Source organism: Acomys minous (assembly GCF_964271855.1).
Source record: "Acomys minous genome assembly, chromosome: 11".
Taxonomy (NCBI): Eukaryota; Metazoa; Chordata; class Mammalia; order Rodentia; family Muridae; genus Acomys; species Acomys minous.
This window is the reverse complement of record NC_140492.1, coordinates 96,592,185-96,605,769: the sequence shown is the minus strand read 5'-3', so window position 1 is coordinate 96,605,769 and position 13,585 is coordinate 96,592,185. Positions and strand designations below refer to the sequence as shown.

The following is a 13,585-nucleotide window of genomic DNA, read 5'->3' as shown; positions in this document are numbered from 1 at the left end:
ACCCACAGCCAAACAATAGGCAGAGCTTGGGGAGTTTTGTGGAAGAGTGGGAGGAAGGATGGAGGGATCCAGAAGGGTCAAGGACACCACAAGAAGCCCTACAAAGTCAACTAACCTGAGCTCATGAGGCTCACAGAGACTGGACGACCAAGCAAAGAGCATGCACGGTCTGGACCCAGACCCCCTACACATATATACCAGATGTGCAGCTTTGGTCATCCTATGGGTCCCCTAATAGTTGGAGTAGGGGTAGTTGCTGACTCTGTTGCCTGTCTTTGGATCACTTTCCCCTAGCTGGGCTGCTTTGTCTGGCCTCAGTGGGAGAGGACGCCCTTAGTCCTGCTGTGACTTCATGTGCCAGGGTGGGTTATTACCCATGGTAGGGGTCTCCCCTTCTCTGAAGGGGGTGGGGGAAGGGAGGGGGAGCAACTGGGAGGAAAGGAGGGAGAGGATGCAATCAGGTGGTAAAGTGACTAAATAAATATATGAATGGAGAAGAAAAAGAAGAAGAGGAGCATCTGTGTCGACTGCTAGTCTGGGTGCCACGGGCCATTTCCGGTACCCTTGTAGTTTGCATGGATCGTAGCTACCTTTGATGGAGATCTTCAGACACAACAGAAAAGACTAGAGTAGCCCAAATATGGCCAATGCTGCTTCTTTTTTTAATTTGTATTTTTGTTTTCAAATTCTGTATCTTATTTATCCTGTAAAAAAACCTACCACACATAGCAAATTCTTTCCTGGCTTCTGGAAGACCAAATAGCTCATTTTTAAAGTTGCTACTACACTCCAAGAAGAAGTCAGCAGACATCACTACAAAGTACTTGCTGCATCTGTCCCCTTCTTTATTAAAGAAGGTTTTGAGGTAAGGTCTCACCCCATACATAGGCCAGGCTAGCCGCTGATTCTCCTGCCTCCACTTCCTGAGTGCTGGGATTACAGCCCTACGTTACACCTAGCCATTCTCAATTATTTTGCAGGAAATCCCAGGCCTGCTGTTACACCTGTAATTTCCACGAGCCCAAAGATCCGAACTAGTACCCCTTACCACTCGTCTGAGAATTTCACCAAATATCCAGTTAGTGGTGACATTTCCCCTCTGCCAGATTTGGGTTCTACACAGCAAGGTCTCTGTGGCCCCAATGGCTCAATGTGTTCCTTTACACTCTTCCTGCCTTCATCTTTAAAGCTCTGTCTGTAGATGCTTCCATTACCGTGTCCTCACAGTGTCCTTGAACTTGCTTCTTCCCGTAGAGATCTGAGGCCAGTGAGATGGATTCTCTTGTTCCTTCGGGATTAGTGGGGGTTTTGTTGTTATTATTGTTGTTGTTGTTTTAAGCGCTTATTTATTTAGTTAGTTTGCTTGCTTGCTTGCTTTTGTTTTGTTTTGTTTTGTTTTGAAGGTAGGGTGTCTCTGTGTAGCCTTGGCTGCCCTGGACTAGATTTGTAGACCAGGCTGGCCTCGAACTCACAAAGATCCACCTGCCTCTGCTTTCCTGAGTGCTGAGGTTACAGGGGTGCACCACCACACCTGGCTGTTGTTTTTAGCTGTTTGCCCCCATCAAACAGAGATTTAGCTGACTACCTGCCCCTCACCCCCCTCACACACACACACATGTATTGTAACTCTGGGTCTCTTACTCTTTTTGTAAACCACAGACACTAAAGTGAACAGCTGATGAGAACAGCTCGCACACATACAGGGACATCAGGTGCCCCCTGTCATAGTATCCCAGACTCAAGGTACAATCTCTGCAGCAACATGCTGCCCAATCTAGAACAGAGTCGATCCAAACCAAAGCTGCCTAGCAGCCTCCAGACCAGTGGCTCTCAACCTGTGGGCCACCACCCCTTTGGCAGTGGATTGATCCTTTCATGGTGGTCACTTAAGACCACTGGAAAACACAGATATTTATATTACAGTTCACAACAGTAGCAAAGTTACAGTTATGAAAGTAGCAATGAAGATTTTATGGCTTGGGGCCACCACAACACAAGGAACTGTATGTATTGAGGGCCACAGCATTGGTAAGGTTGAGAACCAAGGCACTAGATCTTTACCTTAGCTAAGCCAGCCTTTTGTTGAGAAACAGGGAAAGAGGCCAAGCACATGGCCAGTAGGGGATGCTGAGGCAAGTTAGGGAATTTAAGGCCAGCCAGGGCTACATCATGAACACTTGACTGAAAAAAAAAAAAAAAAGAACAGAAAAGCTAACTTAAAAAAAATAAAGGTCTTCTGAAGTGCCTGTCGTGGGAGATTAAGGAAGAATACATCACTTCTCTGTGAGGAAATAAACAGGCCCAAGCCTCGGGCCATGGCTCAGGATTGTTAGGCAACCTCTGTACATCTTTCCTTACCCTTGGCAGGCCTCTCTTGTCTCCCCTTTACGGGTGTGTTTGCATCAGAGTCGCTGCTATCAGTGGAGATCCCAGGAGATAAGACCTTGCCTATTGTCTTGTTGTTATTTTAATTTCTTTTTGATTTTATGTGCTTATTTATTTTGCGTAAGATGCATGTATGTACACACACCACATGCATGCCAGATGTCCCAGAACTGGAACCACAGGTGAAGCACCATGTGGGTGCTGGAAACTGAACAGCAAGTGCTCTTAATCGCTGAGCCATCTCTCCAGCCGCCTGCTGTTGTTTGGAGGCAGAATCCGAGAGATTCCAGACTGTTCTAGAACTCACCAGGTAAGTCAGTGCAAGTGAGGGGTGATCATGAACTTCTGGGCCCCCTGACTCCACTCTCCCAAGCGGTGGGATTAGAAGCATTCACCACCAGGGGCAGCCTAAGACTTGTTTTCCTTTAGCAAATATATTTTAATTTCTTATTACTAGGGGCCAGGGAGGGCATGGCATGGCATACACACAGAGTCAGGGTCACTTCTCTTCTTCCATCTTTACGTAGGTTCAGGGGCTCAAATGCAGGCCTCAGGCTTGTACAGCAAGTGCCTTTATGCACTGCGCCATCTTGCTGGCCCCCAGATATTAATTACACATAATAGTGGGCGTCACTTTATTTTCATACACATACACAATGTATCCTGACGGCATCCGCTCCCGTCTTATGACCCCGATGGTCTCTCTCCTACTCCCACTAATGAACACCCTTCCTCTTCCCTACAAGGCAGCCTTCTTGTTCTTTCATAGTTTGGAGGTTTGTTGCTTGTCACACAGGTTAAGGGTTCAATGACAGAGCATGGGCACTTTACCAGGCTACACCACTGAAGTAACACGCTCCTTAAGGTTTTTTCCTACGTTATTTGGGCTAACCTTCTCTCCTACCTCTTCCTGCCATCCTCCCCCCTACACACACACACACACACACACACACACACACACACACACACATACACACACACATGCGCGAGCACGCTCCCTCCCTCCCTCTCTCTCTCTGTCTCTGTCTCTCTCTGACACAGGGTTTCTCTGGCTATCCTGGACTCACTTTGTAGACTAGGCTGGCCTTGAACTCACAGAGATCCACTTGCCTCTGCCTCCCTGAGTGCTGGGATTACAGGTGTGCTCTCTTATATACGCTCTATGTGCCTCCCCCCCCCACACACACACATCTTAAAGAAACCCTTTCCCTCCCCTCTCATGGGTCCCTTTCTAGTTTGATTTCCTGGGCTCTACACACACATACTCACTCCCACATAAATGCACATACATAAAAATAGAAACTAGGGTCTGAAGAAATTAAGAAAAAAAAAAAGGCTGTCTTCTGAGCCTGAGCTTTTTCACTCAATACAGGACTGTCTGGTTCTATCCAATTTCCTGTAAGTCTCGTAAGTTTATTTTTATTTACAGCTGCATAAAACTCCGTTGTGAATGTGAACCACATCTCCATTTTCCGTTCATCAGCTGATGGAGACAGGCTCATTCCATCCCTGCTACTGTGAATAGAACAGCATCGAACATGGATGTACAAATCTCTCTGTTGTAGGCTCTTCCTGCTGGTATATGCCCAGGACTGGAATACCTAGGTCATATGGAAACTCTTATTTTTAGGTTTGTGAGAAGCCTCCACAGTGATTTCCACAGCCCGCCAACAATAAATAAGAGCCCCCTCTGCCCTATGACCTCACCAGTATTTGTTGCCATTGGCTTTCTTGATAGCAGCATCCTGGCAAGGTAAGAAAGACTCTCACAGCATTTTTTTTTTTTCATTTACTGATAGCTAAGGACACTGAGCATTTAAAAATATTTATCAGCCACACATCTTTCTTCTTATGGAAATTCTGTCCTATCTCAGGCCATTAACACAGCTTAAGCAGCGGCCACCACTATTTCCATATTTACTGCCGAGGCAGAGCTTGCCAGCCGCTGTCCCTACCTATTCTTGACATCTTCCTCAGTGTTTGAATCCCAACTGTATTCCAGGTGACATCTCCCCACGACTAAACAAAGCCTAGCTTCCTTTTGTAGGTAGGCGTGAGCACGTTACTAACTTTAACCACTGACGTCTGACAAGGCTCCCTAAGAAGTCAGCGGGGGCCAGGGAGATACCCCAGTGAGTAACATATGAGAGCCTGAGTTCAATCCCACAGAGCCCACGTGAAAAATCCAGGAGTGGTGGTGGTGTGCACTTGTGATCCCAGTGCAGGGACGGTGAGGACAGGCGGATTCCGGGGGATCACTGGCGGGCTAGCCTAGCCTCACGGGCAAGCTTCAGGGCAAGACGTCACTCAAAAGCGGAAGTACACAGTGAGTGAGGAATATTGAGGAAGGATACCCGAAGTTGACCTCTGGCCTCCATGTGCACCTGGAGTGGACGGACACACACACACACACACACACTCACACACACACACATGCACGTACATATACATGTGCAGTTAAAGTTGCATGTGACGTTGCTGCCTTGTCTGCACACCTTTCCTCTTCTTTGGAACTCAGAGAAAACAGTGAGCAGCTAAGCTAAATCCAGCTGGGCCTCCCTATCTGTGGTGGTTCGTACTGACACTATCTAGAATTAAATGGAAAAGGAGCCCAAGCATCCCTGCGAGGAATTTTCTAGACAACCTTCGTCTCTGGGCAAGACTGTGTGGGAGCTTCTAGGTTGGGTTCATTGACAGTAAAAGACTGCTCTAAATGTGGCCCGCACCATTTCACAGCCAGTTCCTGGAATAACAGGGAGACAGAGGCCTGAGCAGCAGCATCCATTTTTTTTTTCTGCTTCCTGACAGCAGATTCAATGTGACCAGCTGCCCCACACCCATGCCACCAGGGCTGCCCCTTAAACTGTAAGCCAAAATAGACTCTTTCTCCCCGATGATGCTTGCCATGGTAACCAACACAGCATCCCCATGGTCTTTGAATCTATCCAGGGGATGTGTGCAAACTCACTGCGCCATTGCCAAGCAGAGGCTTTAATGGGATTGAATGTTCCAGACTGTCCCATGCCCTCACCCTCCTTATAGGCAGGACATATAGCATTCCCCTATAGCCAATGCCTCTTCAACCTGGTTCCTGGAGTAAGAACAACAGAGCAGACCTGTTATTGCCTCACATAGAATTGTCACAACAAACCCATAGATCCAGGAGTCAAAGCAAATACTTGTTCATTCGGCCCTGAGGTCTGGGATCACCAGAAACATGCTGCTGGCTGAATGCACAGTGAGACAACCTCGAGGAGGGAAAGTATGGCAACAGCTAGGTTTTTCTGAGGTAGACATACTATTTACGAACAGAGAAGGCTTTTAGGCTTGTTTCCTCTTGGATGTGCTCTGTCAACCCGGTGTTCTGCCCTCAAACACGAAGGCTCCTGAAGCAGCTCAGCTCTCTAGAAGCCTGACCCTCCCGCAGCTGCTGCAGGCAGCCAGAGTTTGTTGTCAGACCCATCTGCCAGAACTTGGGCCCACATTCCATCCTTTATGTCCTCTGTGTACGAACCAGATACTGGTATGGATGCTACAAAGCAAAGATCACACCTTCCATCTCATTCTTGGCGAGTTCATAGCTCTCTTGATGAGGTCAACGTGTGCCTTCCTCCACACTGCTAGGACACATGTCCAACAGAAGAGGTGGCAAAGGCCAAAGGCTAGAGCTTCCAGCCCATTCTTATTGGTTCTGAGTACCAGGAAATGCCGGAAGTTCTCGGGATCAGCGGTACAGCTGTGGCACTGGCAGTGGTGCACATGCTCCTGTAAAAACAGAGCTAACGGTTCTCGAGGGCATATATATCCCAGACACTGTTCTAAATAGTTAGCATGATACACTGCCTCTCCCTGTCACTGTCAGGGCAATTGCTAACATTTAGCATACTTCCCCCCCAGTGTTTCCCATGGAAATATGTCAGTTTAAACACATATGACATACTAGGCTCCATTTTTGCCTCCAGTGGCTTCCTTGCTCTATTAATTACTGACACACCACACACATACACACACACACACACATACACACACACACACACACACACACACACACACACACACACACACACACGACTAGGCCTTAACAGATAAACCTTCAAGAAGGAAGTAATTCTCAGGAGCATGCTACCTTCCCCCTATTTAACAACCCTCATCAAAACCAGACTGGGCCCAGCAGGTAAGGGTGCTTGCTATGCAAGCTTGGTGACCTGAGTTCTAACCCTGGGACCCACCAAAAGGTGAGTGGAGAGACCTAACGCCACAAGCCGTCCCTGTGCGCATGTGTGTGCGCCTGTGCATGCGAGCCTGTCCGTGTGTGCATGTGTGTATGCAACAACAAATTTAAAAGAAGTCATGAAGCTGAAGAGTTGGGGGCAGGGGAATAGGAAGAGCTGAAGTAGGAAGAGAAAGTGTTTAATAAATCTGTCAGAGAATTCAATACCCAGGAACACCATTCTTAAAAAATGAGGGAGAGAAGCGGGGTGTGGTGGCGCGCCTTTAATCCCAGCAGTTGGGCTGCAGAGACAAGTGGATCTCTGTGAGTTTGAGGTCAGCCTGGTCTACAAAGAGAGTTCTAAGACAGCCAGGTCTACATAGAGAAACCCTGTCTCAGGGTGGGGGGGGGGGCAGGTTGAGGGGATCAGGGGGGTGGTGAGTGGGAAAGCTGGCTCAGTAGTTTTAAGAGCACTGGCTGCTCTTACAGAGGGCCTAGGTTCAATTCCTACCAATCACACAGTGGATCACAGTCTGTACCTCCAGTTCCAGGGTACCCAGCGCCCTCTTCTGGACTCTTTGGGCACCCACTCTCGTGTGTATGTGTGTGTGTGCGTGTGTGTGTGTGTGTGTGTGTGTGTGTGTGTGTGTCTGCATGTGATTCTGTGTGTGTCCTCACACACACGTTCACACACAATTAAAAATCAAAATTGTAAAAGGAGTTGCTGTATGCAGATGAGTCAAATTTGTATCAATTCAGAATACATTGTCACTCCAGGTGTGATGGGCTATGCCTGTCATTCCAGCTCAGGGGGCTAACTAAGGCAGGAAGACTGCACAAGCCTAGGAGTTCAGGAACATTCTGGGGAACAACACATCAAGATCCTGCCTCTCACAAAAATTAGTTACAGGGTAAAATAAAATAAAGATTTAAAATATATGATTCAGAGCTGAGTGTGGTGTCAGATGTCTATAACCTCAGAACTCAGAAGGCTGAGGCAAGAGATATAAAAATCTGAGGTCAAGTTTGGTTATATTATGAGACTCTACATTAAAAAATGGGGGGTAGGGGCTAGAAAGATGGCTCAGAGGCTAAGAGCACTGGCTGCTCTTCCAAAGGTCTTGAGTTCAATTCTCTGCAACCACATGGTGGCTCACAGCCATCTCTGATGAGATCTGGTGCCCTCTTCTGGCCTGCAGGCATACATGCAGGGAGAACACTATATACATAATGAATAAATATTTTTTTAAAGGGGCGAGGGGAGGAATTAGGGGAGGGGGGAAGGCACTAGAGCGATGGCTCAGTAGTCAAGAGCACTTGCTGCTCTTGCAGAGGGCCATTGGTTCTGTTTTCAAAAGCCACACAGAAGTTCACAACTATAATCCTAGTTCCAGGAGATCTAATGCCCTCTTCTGGCTTTCACAGACACCAAGCACATACACAGTGCCTATAAATAAATACATTCAGGCAAGCACTCGGACATATAATATAAAAAATAAAATGTTGAAGTAGCTAAACTTACACTTTCTATGTCTCGTTTTATAAGGACACAGAAGTTAGAAGCGGAAAAAGAAGGAAAAACAGTCTATGCAAAAGTAGCCAAAAGAATTGAAATGGTTTGATTCAAGAATCACAAGTAAATAAAGTCAATTAAGATGTTTAAGCTAAACTGCCATAGTTTTGCCCTTTCTTCAGCCATACCAGCTGCCCCGAAGCCACCAACAGATGATGGGAGAAAGAAGCCCTTGCTGCTGTGAGTGACTAATACTTGTCACAAAGCACATGCTAACAGATGATTCAAACAAACACATCATCAAATACCATCTCTCTTCTGAGCAGCAAGCTCAGTCCTGGGCTTGTATCGGGCTGCTATCCTTTTCCTCAGTGTCCTTCCTGGACTAAGAAACTCCAACATCCTCCAAGACTCACTTCCTCTCCTCCCATTCCAACATCCATCCCCAGGTGCTCCACAGTGCCGGCCCTTCACTCTCTGAGAAGACAATTCTGCCCACCAGGACTTACATCTGGCCTCTTCTCTCCATGTCCACAGAATCAGGCTGCTTCTCCCTTTAAATATTTTAAGGATGATTTGCAAAATTAAATCTAAATGTGGCTTATGGGGGAGAGGGAGCTCATGCTTGCCACAGCACACACGTGGAGGTCAGAGAACAACTTTCAGGGGCCAGGTCTCTCTTCCATCTGAGCCCCAGATATCAAACTCAAATCAACAGGCTCAGTGGAAAAGCGTCTTTTACCACTGAACCATCTTCCTAGCCTAGGCTCTCAGTTTTGTCATTTACTTACTTTATTTGCATTGGTGTTTCGCCTACACGTACGCCAGAGAGAGGGTGTCAGATCCTCTGGAAGTGGAGTTATACACAGCTGGGAGCTGCCATGTAGGTGCCGGGAACTGAACTCACGACCTCTGGAAGAACAGCTAGTGCTCTTAACCACTGAGCCATCTCTCCAGCCTTGGCACTTGATTTTGAAACTGGGCCCCATTATGTTGCCTTGGCTGACCTCAAACTCCTACTCTCAAGAGGTGCTCCCATTCTCAGCCTCTTGACTACTATAACTACACAACGCCATGCCCAGTTTACACTTTAATATCTTAAGTTTAATGTACCTATTTTCACTATTTTGAGTGCATGACTTAAAAAATCCAGCTAGAACTGACCCAGTGGCTAGTTTTCATGATACCAGAAGCATCATGTAGATCGCTTGGGGAGAAAAGAACTCAATGGTCTTGTTTCTTTCTTTCTTTCTTTTTTTGTTTTTTTTTTTTGTTTTTTTGTTTGTTTGTTTGTTTTTCAAGACAGGGTTCCTCTGTGTAGCCTTAGCTGCCCTGGATTCACTTTGTAGACCAGGCTGGTCTCGAACTCACAGCGATCCGATGCCTCTGCTTCCCGAGTGCTAGGATTAAAGGCGTGCGCCACCACTGCCCAGCTGAACTCAATGGTCTTACTCAGTGTTGGACTCTGCACGTTGCAATACCAATCTGCTATGCAAGACATACCCACTGGTGCAGCAGTGGCATAACTGTTCGGTAATAACCATCCATAGTCTGGTTGGAATTTGAGGTCTATTCCACAAAATGGAATCCATGCCTGGTACTGTATATCTGGTCAAAATCCCTTGGCTTGGCTAGGTGGGGGGAACCTACTACTGCTGATCTGATGAATAGGCACATTGTCAAACTGTCTTGTAATATTTATGTTTATTCGCATATACTAGTATTGCTCTCAGCCTCAGTCAGAGAAGCTTCTTTATGGAGTGGGCAGCATTAACACAGAGACTCATAACTGTCAAAGTGCGGAGAATGAGTGAGCACTGAGAAGGGCTCAGCCTTAAATGAGACGTCTATGATGTGGGATGGTCTCATGCATTCTAATGCTAATTACTGCTTACTGTCTCTGTAGCCCACCTTTTGATTAATAAAAAGCCATCCCACCCAGGCAGGGTAGATGAGATAGGTGGGGCTAAGATTCCCAGCTTGGGGTGGGGGTGGGGAGGCAGCGGGGGGGGGGGGGGGGGGGGAGAGAAGAAGCAGAAGAGAGAGAGAGAGAAGGGGGGGGGGGCGTGGAATCCAGGGAAGGAGAAAGACCACCATGAGGAGGAAGGAGAAAGACCAGAGGAGGAGAAGGAAGAGCAAGGCCACCATGGGTTAGATGGAAGAGAAACACATGGCAAGCATGGATGGAGATTCGGCCCAGATGAAGAACATTAGCAAGTATTTGGGATTATGGACGGGAGGTAGCTTGATAGAAGTTATTAGAAGCAGATGGCATGGGATTGGAGCAGGCATCACATGCCTGCCCCACTATGGGAGGTAGTTTAGAGGATTAATGTCTGCCCTGCCCCAGGTTAACTAAGGCTATTTTAAAATATAACAAATACAAGGGATGGGATAACCATTGAGATGTAACAAGAATAAATTAATTTAAAAAAAGGAAAAAAAAAAGAAAATGAAGACATAAAAAAATATATATATATAACAAATGTCAGTGTCTTAATTGATTGCTAGCCAGGCATACTAATAATACAGATAATTTAAAAATAATACATCTGCATCACACCCACATACACACAGGTTTAGGCAACATCATGTGAGAGGGGGTGGAAAGACTGTAAGAGGCCGAGGACCGGGAGCACTGTCTTCTGGGTCTAACAGAGCTATTGTGCTCATGGACTCACTGGCTGTGGCTACGGGACCAGCACCTGCACAAGATCAAGCCAATGAGATCAGTCTACACTGTAGCAAGTAGCACTAACAGAGCTCATTAAGTTTTTAAAGGTGGGGAGGGAGGGTTATTAAAAGGACATGAATGTGAGAGGGTAGAAGACACTATCTAGAGAGACTGCAAGGGGGAAATTGGGAATGGATACCAGAAAGATCCACCAGCAGAGTGTGGTAGCACATGCCGTAAATAGCAGAGGCACAGGCAGAGGAGGTGAACACCCAGCTCCAGCCTGCTCTACAGAGCGGATCTACAAAGCCAGTTCCAGGACAGTCAAGGCTACCCAGAAAAACCTTGTCTCAAAACAAACAAACAAACAAAAAGATACACTGTATTTGGGTATGAAACTGTCAAAAAAAAAAAAAAGGTAGGAGTCCTAAAAATAGTAAAATAGTTTCGTTCAAGAAAATGGTTGAGGTCTGGAAAGATGGCTCAGAGGTTAAGACCACTGTCCTTCCAAAGGTCCTGAATTAATTTCCAGCAACCACATGGTGGCTCACAACCATCTATAATGAGACCTGGTGCCCTCTTCTGGTGAGCACACGTGAGCACAATACCTTATAAATAATAGATAAATCTTAAAAAAAAAGGGAAAATGGTTGAAACTAAAAATCATGTTAGGTAAAAGAACTAGAGTCAGGGAAACAAATACCACATTTTTTCGTATGCATAGTCTAGATTATATATTTATATAAATATATAATAAACATACATTATAGTTATTTTATATAATATATTATATTAAACAATGGTATATTAATTATATATAAATGTTAATATTATATATAAATGTTATATATTTATATTGTGTGTAATATATAAGTCTTATATTGATAAATAAAATAAGGACATGAAAGTGGAAGGAAATTTGGGAAAAGGAAAGGGACCAGCTGAAGAATGGAGAGGAGTCAAGAGAGAGTAATATATACACATATCACAAAGAAATCCATCATTTTTGTAGAATTAGTACATATTAATTTTATATTGTGGTGGTGGTACTTGTGATAGCTTATTCACTTTGTAACTACTCTCGCTATCCTGGAACTGGCTTTGTAGATCAAGATGGACTCAAACTCACAAAGATCCACCTGCTTCAGCCTCCCCAGTAGTAGGAATAAGGCTGGGATTAAAGGCTCTGGCCACCACACCCAGCTAACATATGCTAATTTAAAGGGCAAGGACATCCACACTCACTCTCTGTTTTCAGTCTACCCTCCATCTTTCACCTTGAACCTGTCCGGCCTTTCCCTATCTAGTCCATCTCACCCGTATCTGCAACTTGCTGTGCTTTCCGCCTTTCAGGGTGTAGACACCACTTACCACACAGCCCCACAGCTACATGCCTTCTAGTTAACACCTACACACACACACACACACACACACACACACACACACACACACACACACACACACTAAGTTTCCATTCCTACTTAAAATATTGCACAAATACCTTAGTGCTTCTGAATTAACTTCTTCCCAGACAAATACCTGCTGGTGCTATGAACAAGTCAAATGTTATCTGTATAGGCTTAGAAGCCATGGAACAGATTGAAACTTTGCAGCTTTTGCTATTTCACAAGTTATGAGTTGCATCTTTGGCCTGGGGAAGGCCCTCAATTCCACGAAAAGCTATTTAAAGCTATCGTGGGATATGTGTTTAACGGAAGCAGATAAACAAGGCCCAGTGCTACGGCGCTAAGGTAGTTCCTAAAGGTGGATGCCACAAGACCCCTGAGGTAATATATTAGCCATGCAAACACGAGAACCCCAACTTCACTGACTCCAAAGTTGCCAAATCGGGCTCAGGCATCTACAATCTGCCCAAGCGACAATGCTTAGTGGGACTTTGAGAACCGATTATTTCAATGACACAAAAGGCCAATGGCAGTCATAAAAGTGAACTAAAAATCTCATTGGAACGATTTTCTTCTGCAAACTTCCCAGGACCCTATTGCATCCCAGAATGACGCCTGGAACTGCAAGAGGAAAGGACAGCAGAGATCCAAGCATGCCCACCCTCTGAAGACTCGGGGGAGGCAGCAGGGTAAACAGGCAGCCGGGAGGCTCGCTCAACCTACCTGGTAGGTGGAGGAGGCCGAGTCAGGCTGGGTGCCCAGTCGGGCCACCGAGTCCCCGTGATAGGCACGCTGCCGGGGGACAGCGGCCCGAGCGTAGGGCCGCAGAGCTGACCTCAGCGCGCCCCACATGGCGGTGGCAAGCGCCAGGAGAGTGAGAGCGGCCCGCGCAGGAGTTTTATTCTCTCCGAGCAGATTTGCAGGTCGGAGCACCTGCTCCGCCCCGGGGTCCTTGCAAAACCAGCTTTGGTCCACCAGCTCCCCGGGCCAGCCCCAGGCACGTGCCACCGCGGGCTGCCTCCCATTGGTCGGCACCGCCTGCCACGCCTTTCGACACTGCCAATGAGGAACAGAAGAGCAGCTCCGCGAGGCTCGGTCCCATCGCGAGCCCAGGAGCACTAGGCTAGAGGGAGCCACTTAAATCAGGACGGCGACTGCCGTGTGTCCTGCGCTGAAGCTTCTCTGAGCTCTGCAGTGCAGAGTTTCTGCACGCCTGATCTTTTAAAGAATGTGATAAATTGTAGACCTCAGTACTGGGATCTTCAGGAAGAGACTCTCATCACACCCATAAAAATTAAAGACACTATACGAAGTGCCTTAACTTACTTTTCCCCCCAATTCACATACTTACTGAACAGCTACTGTATGCTACAACAGCATGTTTGCTTAGAGGAGCA

At 46.5% G+C, this 13,585-nt stretch overlaps 1 protein-coding gene across 1 annotated transcript in view; it reads right to left on the bottom strand.

Annotated features, from left to right (window-relative positions):
- The window catches only part of MCCC2 (methylcrotonyl-CoA carboxylase subunit 2), a 64,578-nt gene extending 51,394 nt beyond the window's left edge, over window positions 1-13,184 (bottom strand). The window contains exon 1 of the mRNA XM_084801155.1: window positions 12,912-13,184. Coding sequence (XP_084657281.1) covers window positions 12,912-13,040 — 129 coding nt within the window. The 5' untranslated portion in view covers window positions 13,041-13,184. The remainder of the gene's footprint in view (window positions 1-12,911) is intronic.
- Window positions 13,185-13,585: the final 401 nt, after the last annotated feature.